The 15,677-nt window shown below is 40.5% G+C and overlaps 2 protein-coding genes across 3 annotated transcripts; one reads left to right on the forward strand and one right to left on the reverse strand.

Moving 5' to 3' along the window:
• Window positions 1–72: 72 nt before the first annotated feature.
• Window positions 73–3,293, reverse strand: LOC120795960 (KATNB1-like protein 1). Its single transcript, XM_040138278.1, has 10 exons — window positions 2,981–3,293; window positions 2,104–2,216; window positions 1,963–2,000; window positions 1,597–1,873; window positions 1,366–1,481; window positions 1,221–1,271; window positions 1,049–1,138; window positions 788–892; window positions 469–562; window positions 73–359 (listed from the first exon to the last, which is right to left on the reverse strand). The coding sequence occupies exons 2-10, from the start codon at window positions 2,209–2,211 to the stop codon at window positions 327–329; spliced, it is 912 nt and encodes a 303-aa protein (XP_039994212.1). The 5' UTR covers window positions 2,212–2,216; window positions 2,981–3,293; the 3' UTR covers window positions 73–326.
• On the forward strand, window positions 2,588–15,174 carry acp7 (acid phosphatase 7, tartrate resistant (putative)). Of its 2 annotated transcripts, none has more exons than XM_040138277.1 (15): window positions 2,588–2,628; window positions 3,544–3,666; window positions 3,843–3,966; window positions 4,694–4,894; window positions 4,993–5,175; window positions 5,725–5,750; window positions 6,668–6,765; window positions 10,827–10,889; window positions 11,734–11,848; window positions 12,071–12,184; window positions 12,953–13,019; window positions 13,441–13,508; window positions 13,603–13,674; window positions 14,053–14,190; window positions 14,300–15,174. In XM_040138277.1, exons 3-15 carry the CDS (start codon window positions 3,858–3,860, stop codon window positions 14,363–14,365), a joined length of 1,320 nt encoding a protein of 439 aa, XP_039994211.1. In that variant the 5' UTR covers window positions 2,588–2,628; window positions 3,544–3,666; window positions 3,843–3,857; the 3' UTR covers window positions 14,366–15,174. The 2 variants fall into 2 exon arrangements, with proteins under 2 accessions (XP_039994211.1, XP_039994210.1); XM_040138276.1 differs by lacking the exon at window positions 2,588–2,628 and adding an exon at window positions 2,672–2,724.
• The last annotated feature ends 503 nt before the right edge of the window (window positions 15,175–15,677 follow it).

A 15,677-nucleotide genomic window follows, 5' to 3' on the forward strand; every position in this document is an offset into this window, starting at 1 on the left:
CAAAGAGATTCTAATACCAACCACAAACCTTAAAATTTTAAATACAAACTTTATTCATCATCAATAGGGCAATTAAATGAGATACACACAAACAACATGTCAATGAAACAACATCAAGTTAAATTCATATTGCACATTCTCAGCATTTTAACTGTCCAAGTTGCTCTGCAAGCCAATAAATACCTAATCTCTACAGACAAAGCACAGTACAATCTAAAAGCACAGTAGCACGCTCCTATTTAAGGTTTCCACCAAGGATTTTTAAAAATATTTTCAGGCCACTGTTACCAGAGAGGATACGTATGTTATCTGGCTCTTCATTGCTGTCAGGTAAGTTGAGACAGAAAAGAATCAATGACCTAAGGGGAAAAGATTACGTATGTAAGACTAACACATTTTTTGTACAGTATGTACAAGATAAGTCAACAACAACAGTGGTAATCCTGTATTCATACATATAGCACTGACCTTTGCCACGTCTCCTGCAGCTCCTGGAACAGATTTCAATGAAGGTTCCTGGTGCCATAATTCCAGTAACTGCTGATTAAAGACTCGGAAATTCCTGTAACAGAGTGAAAAAACAATAACTTTACTACAGTGGTTTGATCTACACATTGTGCCAAATATTGAAAGTGTGGCAGATTCTGACTAATATTATGAGATGCTGTATGGGCTCATATATATGTTAATTTGTTCACTGTGTCTTTATGCTGTGGCAAGACATTTTTACTTGAATATATACAGCATTTACCTGTCTGAAGTATTGCGCATCTCATAAAGCACTTACTTATCTGACAGAGGTTTAGATGATCCACTATGGCCACTTGCTCTTAGTTCCTCCCACCAGTTCTTTAAAACTGAATTTATCCAGTTTAAACCAACTATAAGATACCTGTAAGCATAGAAGAAAACCTTAATTTATTTGCATTTTCTTAATTATCCTGCTACCGTACGTCTTGTATGTCCCTCTGTGTGCATTATGTGTTTTATTTTGTAATAGTTCTGTTAAACCGCAGTAATAAGACAGGGATCCAGCAGGGATACTCACTCTTCGTATGGATTGGTGAGGACTTTCTTAACTAAAGGGAAGAGGTCAACACAACAGCCGATGGTAATCTTTGGAGAGCTCTCTTCAATGCTGCGGGGAAAATTAGATTTAAATAACATTTACTTCACTTGTAGGCTGTGTTACTCAAGCTCTTGCAAAATACAATGCTTACCTTTTGCTGATCAGGGGGAGAAAATCCACAAACACACCAGTGTCTTGGATTCTGTACAAAGACAGACAGAGATGTAACAATTCTTCTGAAATTCTACCGAACGTCTTGTGTGTCACATGTTTGAAACCAACTACATGCTACATACCTCAGGAAGTATGTCAGTAGCTCTCCAGCATTTCTCTGCCACAATGTTAAAGCTACTTTCAGTCTCAGACTTCTCCCAAAGAGCACATCAGTCATTGTACTATGATCCCTTGTGAGCTGAAAAACATGGATTGGCTCAGATTGATTATGCATATCAGAAAAACAGAAGTTCATTAAAGAACCGCAACATATGGAACAGAAATACAGTCTGAGCTGTGATAGTATGTCTGACCTCAGTGAGTGTAGAGCAGTCAGTTTGTTCAGAACCAGTTCTACCAGCCTTGTGGTTATTATTGACATTTAGTGGTAACTCCCATGGGTCCATGTCAAATATCTCCTGTTGCATGTCCTGTAAGCAGTTCATCTCATTCTCCTTGTTTGTAGCATCGTGAGTCCTCCCTGACCCAAGCTGCTTCCTCCAAGCCACCGTCAGATGATGGGTCTTCCTCTTACATGACACTATCCGCCTCACTCTGCCTGGGTTGTTACCAGAGCGACTCATTGGATACCTGGGTGAGGTAAAATGTTCAAACAGTCTAGGGGAAACACAAACACATAATGCAAATGCTGTAACAAACACAAAACATGCATGACTTACCTCTTTTTGTTGACCTCTTCATTTTTATCATAATCCACCTGCATAGAAAAATACAGTTCGCATGGTGATAACACTGTTACAAGCAGCAAAATAGGTAATACGGAAATAAATTTGTGTTTTATAATGAGTAACCCAGCTCACCTCTTTTGTGTTTTTCCCATGAGTATAGGTCACTCTGTACTGGGCTGTATCATGATGGAAGGCATGCTCAAGATTTTGATAGTCTCCGTCCTCACTGTTCGAGTCCATTATACCTAAAAAAACAGAGGCAGTTTTTAATCAGTGACAACAAATTGCTAAACGCACACACACATACACAGACACACACACACACACGCGCGCGCACACACAGTGGTTACCACTGTGGTCAGGTCACAATAAGATAGTCACAATATGGTTTATGTCTCTATCTCCATTATCCACAGCCTTCATACTGCATTTTTAGGCATTTGGGCTGCAAAAGATATGTTAAACCAGTAAATTAAGAAAACAGGTATTCTGGGGGGTTTTTAAAAGAAAGAATAAAGTTTTCATTTAATGTCTTACAGGCTTTCTAAGCCAGACATAATAAAACACAATGTCCCATAATCCACGTGGGCATTGTTGTTCTTCTGCACAATGACGTAGTCGAGGAACTGCTCCCGGGCCAAACAGTAGAGTTGTGTTGTGAGTGATTGCAGTTATTAATTTAGCATTTAGCGAACTTACCCGGCCCAGAAAGGGTTTGTGCTTTTGGGGGACCCTTTTCCATGTCATTAAGCTGTAAGTGTTAATCAAAGACAAAATAAGGTCTATTGTGCGTAACGTCATAGCTAACGTACCGTAACTTAGCTGTTAATAACAAAGTAATTGAGTCAGCTAGCTAGCAGCCAACAAGATAAAAAAAAAACAGCACGGTTTAACATTTCAACCCCTGGTCTAAGCAATAGTTAATGACGGCATTTTATTCTTCAGCTGCGTTACAGCACTTAACGTGAAATAAATAACCTATCCTAAATGGTGTCTCTGTCGTACTTACCTTTTTTTTCCTTTTCCAGGCAGAGCTAGTTCGTGCTAAATCTTCCCTTTGATTCTTTTAAGCGAGTGACAACTAGCTTAGCTAACAGACACTTCCAACGGACACTGGCTAATACCGCCCATTATCAGAGAATAAAGCATCTTATTCATAATGCAGTTTGTGCAGCGTGCACCCTCTAGTGTGCACTATTGCGACACAAAATTGCCTCAGGTTTCCTCGTTAAAGAAGTGGTTTAGACTAATGGTTTAAAATCATACTTCCAGTCAGCTGATCTCACTGATGTCTCACTTGTGGTTCAAATTAAAACGTGCATATGCTTTTGCCTTCGTGAGCCATGCCCCTGACAGTGTCTTTATCCTGATCAGTGACGCATATCAGTTGTTTGTCTCAGCACTTTATTGTTTCGGGGCAAGTTGCGGCTTGTGGGCTAATCTCTGCTGTACTTGAGCTCACTTTCAGAGCAGTACTTCCCTGAATGAACAATGAAAAACAACATCAGCTGCTTTTATTGACACAATCATGTCTTTCCGTGCTGTTCTCGCTGACTCTGCTGTTCTCTACAGTTTCCTCATTCAGGTTGACTGCGGGTTGACTGATGTTGAGTTTCTTATCAAAGACCAAAACACAGCTTGTGAGCGTGTGTGTGTGTCGCTGCCAGAGCACTATTTAAACTTGCACTAAGTCAGGTAAGTTACTGGGAGGCTTAAAAGAAAGGGAGTATATTTATCCACTTTGTTTTATATCGGCCTTTAGTGTCATGTGATTTTTGGTATTAAAGTTTAAAAAAGATCATGTTATAACAGTGACAAACAGTTTTATTTTCTGGGTGTGTTTTGCTGCTTTAACAAGCCTTGTGTTTCAGCACTGCATTGTTAAAATGGTGCCTGTCCAAGCTGCCTGTGCCTTGTTAAGCCTTGCACCCCTTTTGGTGCTTGGTGTTCCTTTCATTTGGACCCAGCCGGAGCAGGTGCACCTCGCCTATCCAGGTAAGTGTTTGAAATGCTGCTATCAGCTTCATGTGTTTTCGTTTACGGATCCTACTTTCCCCTTATGAAAAACCAGTATCCAGGTCATGTGGGTTGCAGATTTGCAGATGTTTCGTACAAATCACTCAATAATGTAATGACTATAAGCACTGGTATTTTTAGAAAGCTAAACTTTTTCTTACTGTTCTGTAGCTCAGCAACAAGTTCACTAAATGTTCAGTTTCACTTGCAGTTATCTTGATATTAAAGAACCTGCAATGTAGCGAAATTAATGGCTGAAGTCCCTGATGAAAAATTTACGTTTATTTCCAGCAACAGCAGCACCATGTTCTGCCGAAGTGTCTTGGTGCACTTAAACAATACCTGTGCACTCTCTGTAAGTCATTTACTATAGGTTAAAGTCACTAACTGCCACACATACAGCTGATCACTCAGTCAGTGCAACAGAAATGCTTTTTTGTTCGTTCCTTTAAAAAGCTGAAACATGTGGTAGTCATTTAATGAGTTGATTGATGTCTTGATGAAAAGAGTACCTGGCCAATTGTCAGCTTAACTCAGTTTTTTGATGGTTATATCTTGCCAGCAGCAAGATCAAAGAACCACTCATGCAAAGTCAGCCTTCTCGTACGCATCTCTTGGCTTTTCGTAAATGCACCAGTAAGTGAATCCAGTGGTTCTGTCTGATCAATCCATCACGTTTCCACCAACTGGGAACTTTTCTTCACAGGAGTGCCAGGTTCTATGGTAGTGACCTGGACCACCTTCAATAAGACAGAGAGCAAGGTGGAGTATGGCCTTCTAGGGGGTCGGCTCTTTGAGATGACCACCAAAGGTAGCGCTACTCTGTTTGTGGACTCAGGAGAGGAGAAGAGGAAGATCTACATCCACAGAGTCACTCTAATAGGCCTCAAACCTGCTGCTGCTTATGGTGGGTAGGGTTTACTGTTACTGATTTTCTCTTTGGGCTTCTCAGACTGTCTCACTATATAATTCGTTAAGATGAATATCTCTCCTATGTTATTTCAGTGTACCACTGTGGCAGTGATGATGGCTGGAGTGATGTGTTCTCCTTCACTTCTCTGAATGACAGCGCTAGTTTCAGTCCCAGGTTTGCTCTGTATGGCGACCTGGGCAATGAGAACCCTCAGTCTCTGGCTCGGCTACAAAAGGAGACACAGCTTGGCATGTACGATGTCATCCTGCACATAGGTAAGTTCCTGACGGATAAAAATGCTACAACATTCTGCACTGTAAAAGCAGCTGAGGAGGCATTAAGTTTTTATCAGCGGGAGCCTAAGGCATTAGTCATCCACAGATACAGCTCACGACAGATTGTACTAATATTAATCAAATCAAGTAAGCCAGCTAAGATCCAACGGAAATGATGAAGAGGTAATATATCAGGGTAGTAATCACTGTAATCAGCATAATAATACCTATTTGTCATTTTTAATATTTGCTTTTGAAGAATATGTGTTGGATTCCCATCGCTTGCTTTGATTTAAAAATATTAGCAGGTGGGAAGTAGAAATTAAACAGAATATTGGTCTGTGTTGTGCCAAAAATTTGTTTGCCAAAAATCTGACTGAATCTGACTGATAAGAATACAACATTTTGGGGAAACTAATTGGCACAGTTCACTGAAGCTATATAGGTTTGTCATACTATACTGTGGTAGTGAAAAATAAAAAATCATAAAAGCTATTAAAAACTAACATATTTTAATCTGTATATGTATATTTTTTGTTTGTTTTACAGGGGACTTTGCCTATGATATGCATGAGGTATTTCACTCTCCTGTCTTTCAATATCATAAACTCCAATGATACAAATTTCTTTCATCAATAGCTTATACTCTTAAAGCTGCTCTGATTTTCCGCTAATTCCGCAATGACAGATGCAATAAGCCACTTTACCTTTCCCCACTGCTCCCTTCCCAAGGACTCACCACTATTATCAGTGCATATAAAGGCACTCAGCTGTGGTTGAGACACGTAGCTTCTAATTAGCATTATTGTGAAATGCCTTAAGCCTGCGGTGAAAGATGAGAGCTTGAGTCATTTTGCCCAAGTATTTCACAAATAAAAATACTGCCATTCAAAACCCCAAATTTTAAGTCCCAATCACATATTTCCTCATCTGAAAACTTCCCAGCTGTCATCTTTGATATCTAGCGGACATAACGTTGTCTTGGATGCTAATATTATTTTTCCTGAAACGAGTTCCTGCATTATTAATGCCTTTTTTTAATATGGAGAGAATGCTAAATGCAATCAGCAGACTCCTGCAAAAACTAATAACCATAATTCATCCAAGCTGTGTTTTCAGCTGGAATGTACAAGTACATCCTGCGGCTTCACCCATATTATAAATAGAAAAACAGAGAAAGGGAATTTTGTCTGAAAGGTCATTAAATGCTGTGGCAGGTAAAAGCTGTCAGAACAGTTATGAACTGCAGTGGGTTTTTAAAAGCTGTGTGGCCAGTATTAGGATATCTAAGAAAAAAAACAAACACTTTTGGTTTCGGTGAAGTTTGTGTGGAAGGGTGATGATACATTCCTGCATTTGTCTGGAAAATGGACTTTTGTCAGTTTTTAAAACTACTTTAGCTGAATATCAGTAAGTGGCAAAAAACGAAACATTTTTGTCTAACGGGAAAATCTTTGGCGTCATGTTTAACGGTTGAGTGACACTGTTGCAGGACAATGCCAGGATTGGGGATGAGTTCATGAGGCAGATCCAGTCCATAGCAGCCTACGTGCCCTACATGACGTGTCCAGGCAACCACGAAGCTACATAGTAGGTGGATCTCAACAGAATGTCTCTTTCCTCACTCTGATTTTTAAACTCTTTGGGTGTAACGCAGACACACATTCAGTAAAGAAATCTTTTTTAAAGTCATGACACATTCAGTGGTCAGTGACTCAACATGAAATCTGTCTGACCGTCTTTTGTCCATCTTCTGCTTTCTGTTAGCCAGTATTTTCCTTTTTGTTTACGTTTTGCGCCACGTCCTGCTCAGGTCACAAGGGCAGAAGTATAGTAATAGCTCTTGGGCCGTGGGCAAATTGCATTAATTACTGGCTTCTGTAAATGTAATGTGTGTTTGTGCATGTTTTTTTGGGGGGGCTGCCAAAAAAAACAACCATTCTGGTCAGCCACAGCCTTTCCGCTATAGAAAACACTTATGACTGCTGAAAGCTCCTTATTGTACCATTTGAAGAGATGAGATTTGTTTTGGTCTCTAAAAGCTGGAGCAGCATCAGGAACCACCAACATCTAACGCTCTGGCAAACAAACATTTATCTGAGTGGGAATCATCAGCTCGCTATCTGTTTTCAGTTCCCAGAGACTGCCGGTGGTGGTGGGAACTTCTTGTATTTTGACTCATCGCCACTGAATGTGTTGTTCACATTTCAGCCTGGGAAATTTTCTGTACAAAGAGGCAAACAGAAAGGAGAGAACAATGCAGGGACTTAATTGTGTAAAAACAAATTAGAAAGAATTAGTTGGTTTAGGGATTAGTAGATGGTCAGAAAATTAATTTGATAATTGATTAAGTGTTTTAGCCTTTTTTTTTTTCAAGCAAAATTGTGAACAGTTGCTGTTTCTAGCTTCTTGAATTTGCTGTTTCTCTATGTCAGATATATGATAGTTATTATGATAGTAATAATTATTTTATTTTAAAAATAAAATAATTTAATTTAATTTTTAGACAAAAAGATCAGTTATTCAACAAAATAATCAGCTGTGTATTAACAACCTGATAAATATAAAAAAGTGCCAATGTCTATGAATTGTAGCCTATTATCTTCCCTTTAGATACATACACTGTAATATTACAATATGTTGCTAGTCAGATGTTTCCAATAAATGTTGAGGTAAATTAGAAATTCACAGTATTTTGTTGATGATGGAAAACTTTCAGCAGCCTTCATATGCTTTTTATCCTGAGAATCAGCAGTTTATGTGTGTTAAATTCCAAGCACATCTGCTGGAGTTAGTTGTGTGTGTTTATTCTTTATAAAAGATTTCAAGGTGTCTGATCCTGTACCATAATATTTACATGCCGTTGCTTTACTGAGACAGTCCTCGCCTGGCCTTGCTATGTGGGATATGACCACTGCCTGGTCTTTATTAAGGAGCAGCTAACAGTAGTCTCTTTTTCTTGGCGCAGCATCCTGACATAAGAAACTTATATCAAGAACCAGCTCGTTGCATTACATAACCTGAAATTTAGCTCCTCTCTCCCTCTCCTGTACCTAAATGTGTGTTTTGTTCTGCGGTGTTGTTAGGAATCCAAATGTTCCCAGCTGCTGGCCCCTGCCTTTCTACCTCCGCTCTCTGTTGTGCTCCCCTCTCACTATAACTCTCTGTTCCTCTCTCTTTCCAACCTCAAAACCTAATGGGTAAAAGGCAATTGAAACTGTGCTGACCACAAAAGTTTTCAGTCAGCATTCCAGCAGGATGAGAACAGCGGGTCCACAGAAGATGCTAAGGCACCACTCAAGACTGTCTTTGTTCACCAAGCACAATGTATGGTTCATCAGGCCCTAAGGGGAACTGGCAAGTTACCGTCGCTGTTTGAAACAGTGTCCTGTGATGGGAGTTAGTGATATGCTTCCAGACGACTACAACTGGCTCCTTTAATGTGTCCAACTCCCTGGATTAAGCTCATCAGATGATGAAAACAAAGGCTTGATGAGGAGGGAAAATCTTGTTGGGTCAGTTTAAGAGTCAGGTTTTTCACATTGAATTTGATGTCCAGCAGATTTTATTTTAATGGAAAAGCAAACACATATGGCAACAAGCATGCTTTGGTTTACAGATAATGACTCACATGTTACATTGGAATCTCACAGTGCAGATTAATGACACAAATATAAGATTATCATGCGTGTAGTCAATCTGATCTTCCAAAGCTGAACTATAAAACGAAATACTTTAAAGCCGTTGGGCGACTTTATTTCTACAGGAAAAATGCTTTGCCTCAGGGCATGCCTGGTTATATCACTGTGTTTGGATTCCGAGAGATTGTGTATGTTATTTCACTAAAAAAAAAAGAATGTTTATTGCTGCTAACTAGAAATGCCTTCAAAGATACCACTAAATGTTTTCCTACCTAGCCACAAGGTGGGAGTATTAACCCATTTTCTGACTGTTCCTGGTTCAGTGCCATGACTTAAAACTCCAGACCTTAATTGATTTCCAAAAGAGCAGATCAAACTTTTTTGGCTCTATTTTAATTTTTCACTTGGTAGTGTATACCAACTCCAGTTAATCCATCGTTTCATACTTGTTTCAAATATTTTTTCCTTATAATCAAGACTTAAATATGAAATTTTAGCTATGTACTTTTGAGGATTATGTTGATTCGGGGTAATAGTAGTATGATAGACACCCAAACTAAATTGTCAAAATTGGTATAAAGAGGTGCTGCCAGAGTCAAATGGTTTTCTCCCTCTTGATGACTGATCACAGCTCACAAACTGACCTTTGCTGGATTATTATATAAACTGGTCTTGGCCCTAGACTTATTCAGCATTGGAAAAGGTCTCTGTGATCCTCCTCTTGTGTCCCTGCTCCTGGCCTTCAACCTCTGACCCGGCTGTTCTCTAGTTACCCCTAACTCAACCTTAACCCAGTCCGTGGCGTGATCTCAATTGTCCCACCCTGGCCCGGCTGCAGTCGAGAATATTGCTTTTTGTTTTTTTCTTCCTTACGTAAGATAAGAAAACAATCATTCCCATCACCTTGCTTAGTTAATGGCCTGTTGAGAAGACTGACTGCTGCTTTCATGCTGAAATTAAAAACCACGAAGAGAGACTGGTGGATTGGCATCGGAGAGAGCTTTCCATGAAAGAGTTTTTTCCCTTGATGCATGGTGCACCCATTGTAATATTTGGACATGGCTGGTTTAATGTGGATGATGGTGTTCTTTCAGCTGCTCCTGAGTTTTTGAAGGATGTGTGTTTCATGTAGTCTGGTGCAGTATAAAAAGTCTAGAAACTAGTGGCGGTGATTGTGGTAGCAAAGATACATACAGTACATGTAGTGGCGGATTGATCACTGTAAGCACCCTGCTATATCTGGATCAAGTAGGAACCACAACGACTCAATGCTAAAACCACTTTGGAAGTGCCTTAAGATGCGATTCCTCTAATGGCTGAAGGATCTAAAATTACAGTCTTCTTTTAACAGGATGTCAAGGTTTTAAGAAGGGTATATTTAGAGGCTTTTTTCTTGATTGACAGGTGTAGTACACTCAGCCATGCTGGCACCTACTTGTTCATCGCATCTCAGCTCCACCCAGGCTCCCTATGTTGTCAAAATTTTGATTATCTGGCTTCAGAAACTGACCACGATTCTAAGCTTCATAACATCCCCTTATAAATCTATAGGGTGATGTCACAGAGGCTAAGTCCATGTTTTTCAACAGCCTTTAATTTGGAGGGGCAGCCATTGATAGCCTGGCTACAGCAAAGTGTATGGTTCCTCAGAACGTCTAAAGTTGGCTACGTTTTTTTGGAAGTTAGAAGCAAATGTCACCGCCACAGTTTGATGGTCATCTTTATCCAATGAAATACCACCCTGCGTTTTCTGCCAAGTTGAAGTGAAAACTGAAAATGGACATAAAACACAGTTATTTTAAGAATTGCAGTCACACTGTATAGCATAGCTTGGAATTATCTTGAGTGTATTCTGAATGGATTGTAGTTTTTTGAGCTGTGGTGTAGGCACCACAAAATAAGAGAGAGCAGCAGATTGTGGCGTTAATTGCTGTTTGTTAGATATTCAAGGAACGCAGATTGTATGATCCGTCCACCTCATTACATTCTCTCGACTGTTTTTGTTCACAGCAACTTTTCCAACTACAGGAATCGCTTCAGTATGCCAGGCCAGACTGAGAGCCTATGGTACAGGTAAGGGAAAAGAACACAATGTGTGAATCAGTTGCTTTAGTTGAGATGGACTTTGCACACACAAAGCTAGGAGTGAGAAATCCTTTATTTTCCAACAGAGGCCCCATGTGAAGTATCGTGTGAAAGCATACCAAATCTCCTACTCTGTTTTAGTAAGCATTAATGAGTTGCAAGAGGCAGCTCAGAGAAACTGGAAACTAAAACTGGAAACTGAAAAAGAGCATAGTAGCACTCCCTTCTCTTAGTTTAGTTTGCCTCTCCTATCTCAGGAACACAGGAACTACACAAAGGAGCTATACATCTGACTGGATGACTCATAGCCCACTTCAGACCTCCCTCTCTCAGACAGTAAGATAATACCCTGCTAGTTCACAGGCCAGCTGCCCACTATTTAGTCCCTGGGCCTGGATGCAGACAGGCCTGCTGGCTGAGAGCCCTTCGCTCATGTGCATGGTTAGAAACAAGGAGGGGCAGAGAAGAAGACTAGACAAGCTATCTGAAATCCCTCAACAGCACACATGTACAGAATACATGCCTTTCCATTAACGCTCCATACGAGCACTCATAGTACTGTAAGATCTTTTATGTGGAATTGCTCCATGTCTTCTCACATCAAGTTAAACGTCCACCCATAAATCTCATGTCGTTTGAAATTATTGACAAATGCCTGTTAATTGAGTAAAGTGAATCATCTGCGCTCAACACCAACGGGCCACTGTCAGAACACCTGTGTTTTGAAGTATTTTTCACACAGTCTGGAGGTTAATGTTGGACCTGTTCTTGCTCTCTTGCTTACTCTGCGGGTGTCAACACTCTTTATGATTTTAATGATGTGTGTCCGCAGCTGGGATCTGGGGTCAGCGCACATCATCTCCTTCTCCACTGAGGTTTATTTCTATCTTGAATTTGGCCTGGAGCTCCTATTCAAGCAGTATGAGTGGCTGAAGAAAGACCTGGAGGTTAATGACCTAACCAATTGAACATCATCACACATTGATAATGGCTAAGTGCTCTCGTTTGTTCCCACACTTGCTCTCTGTCTCTCTCTAACTTCCATTTTAGCACAATGTTATATTTCAAAGTGGTCCCATTCTGTTCTTTTCCATTATAAATCTACTGATATGTCATTCTGTCTCACGTTTACACATGCGTGTCCTCATTTCTTCCCTCTTCTGATTTAGGAGGCCAACCAGCCAGAAAACAGAGCAGTGCGTCCATGGATCATCACCATGGGACACAGGCCCATGTACTGCTCTGATGATGACCAGGATGACTGTACCATGTTTGATTCTTATGTAAGTGTAAACCACAGAATCCCATCTATGAATTCATAGTCGTTGCCTAATGTACACAGTAACCAGAACTACTGATTTTATATAGGTGTAAAGATAGTGTCAAACCCATTCTGACAGGTAGTCTTAAGTAGATGGAAACAAAGTCAAGAGAAGCTTTACAGTCTGGCTGAGTGAGGGAGGATGATGCCACTCACACTCCTCCTTGGCTCCGCTGTGAAAATTCCTGATAGCAGACTTTTGATAAGCAAAGTATAAATAATACAATTTTGGTAATATGACTATGTACCTGACAGGATCTTGTTTAATTTGGCCAAGGTAGAGAGTTATATAAAGGCCATGAACCATTATATGAATTGCCTACTAAGGGCTCATTGTTTATTTTGCGGTGTCCTTGCTAATGCAAAGAACAGCACGTCTGTATTGTTAAAGTTTTATTTTATCATATAAAGGTATTTGTAAGCTTTATTTTCTGCTGCTTTGCCTGACACTGTAATTGCCCCTGGTAGCAGACGTGTCACGCATGTTGCAAGCTGGCCAGTCCACATCAAAACCCATAAGCCCGTTGAGTTACGGTATGCTGTCGTAATCATTGTAGTTTGGTCCAAGTAGTTTCCAGTTAGAATAACTCCTCTCAGCACTTGGAAGTGTTTGGAGAGAGGCTGGCATGGGCATAATGGGGCTCTACCAGGTAGTGTTTCAGGTAGCAGGTAGTGTTTCAGACATTAATGCCAATTCATGCCGTCGCTATTCCTCTCTGTTATATCTCAGGTCCGACTGGGACGGAATGACACCAAACCACCAGCTCCTGGTCTAGAGGATCTATTTTACCGCTATGGTATGCTCCCTATTCAACAACCAGCTTTGTGCTGCTAATGAGTGTTTAAGATCGCAAGTTTGCACGCTCAGACAGACCAGTGTCATAACAGTTACAGAGAGCGGAGCAATCCAAACATCCTTTACTAAAAAAGCAGGCCCCAGGCTAGGTGATATCCCACCAGCCCATTTCCAAATTGTTTTTCCTGTATTACATTTCTTAGACTTTTGTTTGATGCATTTAATTTTTTTAATTTTTTGTGAGGGAACTCTGAAAGTTTTGGTTGCTCTGATCTTAAGCTTTTGTTGTTTGCTGAGAAATCACAAAATTAAATGGGCAGAGGATCTGAAAAACAATAGATTACACAGCAATATGTGTTTAATTGAGCATTGTGGGCAGTTATTTTTCCTTGGAAGGTTGCTGACTATCATTACTTTCACAGGAGTGGATCTGGAGCTGTGGGCACATGAGCACACATATGAGAGGCTTTGGCCTGTCTATGGTGACAAGGTCTGCCATTGTATTATCTATTTAAAGGCACTCTATGTCTTTTTAGCCTTTGTGTTGGATCAGAGAAAGAAACTCACTATGCTTTTCTCTGTAGGTGTACAATGGGAGCAAAGAGAAGCCTTATGTGAACCCCAAAGCTCCGGTTCACATAATCACAGGCTCTGCTGTAAGTACTTTCACATCCCTGCTTCACTGTTAACGTTTTTCCACATAGATCAATGCATGAATTGACAGGAAGATCAACAAAAACAATGTTATGTATTGTACCCAGTCCGGACCGTGCAGGAGCTGGTCTGCCACAGAAGGTTAGTACCAGCTGTTCCTCTGGTTAAGTGTTTTCTGATGTGGTAGCGAGCAGCGCAGTGTAGGCTTTGTCATCCAGCCACAGAGGGATTAATCATCGGTATCTTGAAATGCAGCCAGACTCACACTGAGGCACAGCCACATTTGTAAATGTCACACAGGGCTTTGTGGACAGAGTACGAGAAAGGCATGAAGTTCATCACTAACAGATTCAGTTTAATCACTGCTGATTCCTCTGCAGGGCTGCAGAGAGAAGACTGACAGGTTCAATCCAAACCCCAAAGAGTGGAGCGCTCTCCGCAGCACAGACTATGGCTACAGCCGAATGCAAGTGGTCAACACTACCCATGTTTACTTTGAGCAGGTTTCTGATGACCAGGTGGGCACACACGGAGGAACAGACACACAAGCAAAGCAAAGGTGAAAGGATACATTTTAAGGACAAAGAGTGTAACTCAAGTAATAACAAAGCCTTTTCTGTCTTTCAGTATGGTAAGGTGATTGACAGCATATGGGTGGTGAAGAAAAAGCATGGCTTCTCTGCTTGGTTCTGAAGATTGCCATCATTAAAATAAACTATCTGCTCAGGAAATGCACTTTGAATTTAAAACAACTACTTTTTTTTGCTGTGCCACACCAATTATGCAGCAATAATGAAAATTATACTTTCCTTCCTGGTTATTCGTGAATCTTTTCCATTTCGGACATGTTCCAATATGTTTTAACCAATCAGAAGACCATTACTTTACATGATGATCATCTACTGTAGATGTATATAATGTAACTGTAGTTTGCTGCAAGGTGCTCTACTAAGCAGTTTTTTGTAAATAAGGCATCAATAATTGTTGTACGTTTGAATAAATTGTTCTTTTTTTTGTAGATCTGGTCACTGTAGTTCATCACTGTAGTCTAACTTTAGTTTTATTTAGTTTAACTTTTAATTGACAGATAGATGTAGGTCCTTTCCCTGAATAATCCAGTGACAACAGTAGACAACACAGACAGCGTGACTCAGGCAAACACCAGGCCCAGTTCCCGTCAGAGCATATTTTTCATTTCAGAATCCTGGGAATACACTTAGAAAGATCAGGTCCCGTCTCTATCACTCGATCAAGATGACACATTGGCTAATCCTATCAGGATATTGGAACCTCATTTCATTGTCCATCTGTTTGGCTGTCAGGAGACAAAAAGACACATGGAAGTCTACGCCACCACAAAAAGGACTGTTATGTAACTGTGGCTTGGGCTCATTAAGACCGAGAGAAGGCGCTTTCCCCAGAAAAGTGTTGTTCATGCTGTGACTCTCACCTCTATGGTGGTATTAATTACTAATAACAGCATGCTCCCTCTGATGAATATTGGCAGACAACCAGTTTGGATCTGCATGCCTCTGTATTTTCAGTTGTCAAGTTGTCTTTTAGCGCCAGACTGTAGTCATCTCTTTGCATAATTTTTTTGACACAGCATAGTTTACATATGCAAAATCAATGATTTATTCACACTACATGAGTTAACATACAGCACAATGTTTGGCAGTTGTTCTTATCCAAAGCACATGCTTGGAAGGATGTAAATACCTGTACAAGCCGCAGTGAAACAAACCATGTTAGCTATAAGAAGCTCCGAGACCTAAAGTAGACAGGCGTCAGTAGCATGTCAGTAAATCTAACCGTGGATTTGTTGCACCTCTCTCTGATGTCGACGCCCCACAGTGCAGTGGTGTCTGGCAGAAGAAAGAGACACAAGCGTACAGTGATCACACCTCACACTCACATGCTCTTGGTGTGCCTACCCACTGCTAACTGCCACTCACAACACAGTCTCATGATTGTAAGAGTACCTTTGTAGAGAAGGCCCCGCACC

The sequence above is a fragment of the Xiphias gladius genome, chromosome 10 (assembly GCF_016859285.1).
Source record: "Xiphias gladius isolate SHS-SW01 ecotype Sanya breed wild chromosome 10, ASM1685928v1, whole genome shotgun sequence".
Lineage (NCBI taxonomy): Eukaryota > Metazoa > Chordata > Actinopteri > Istiophoriformes > Xiphiidae > Xiphias > Xiphias gladius.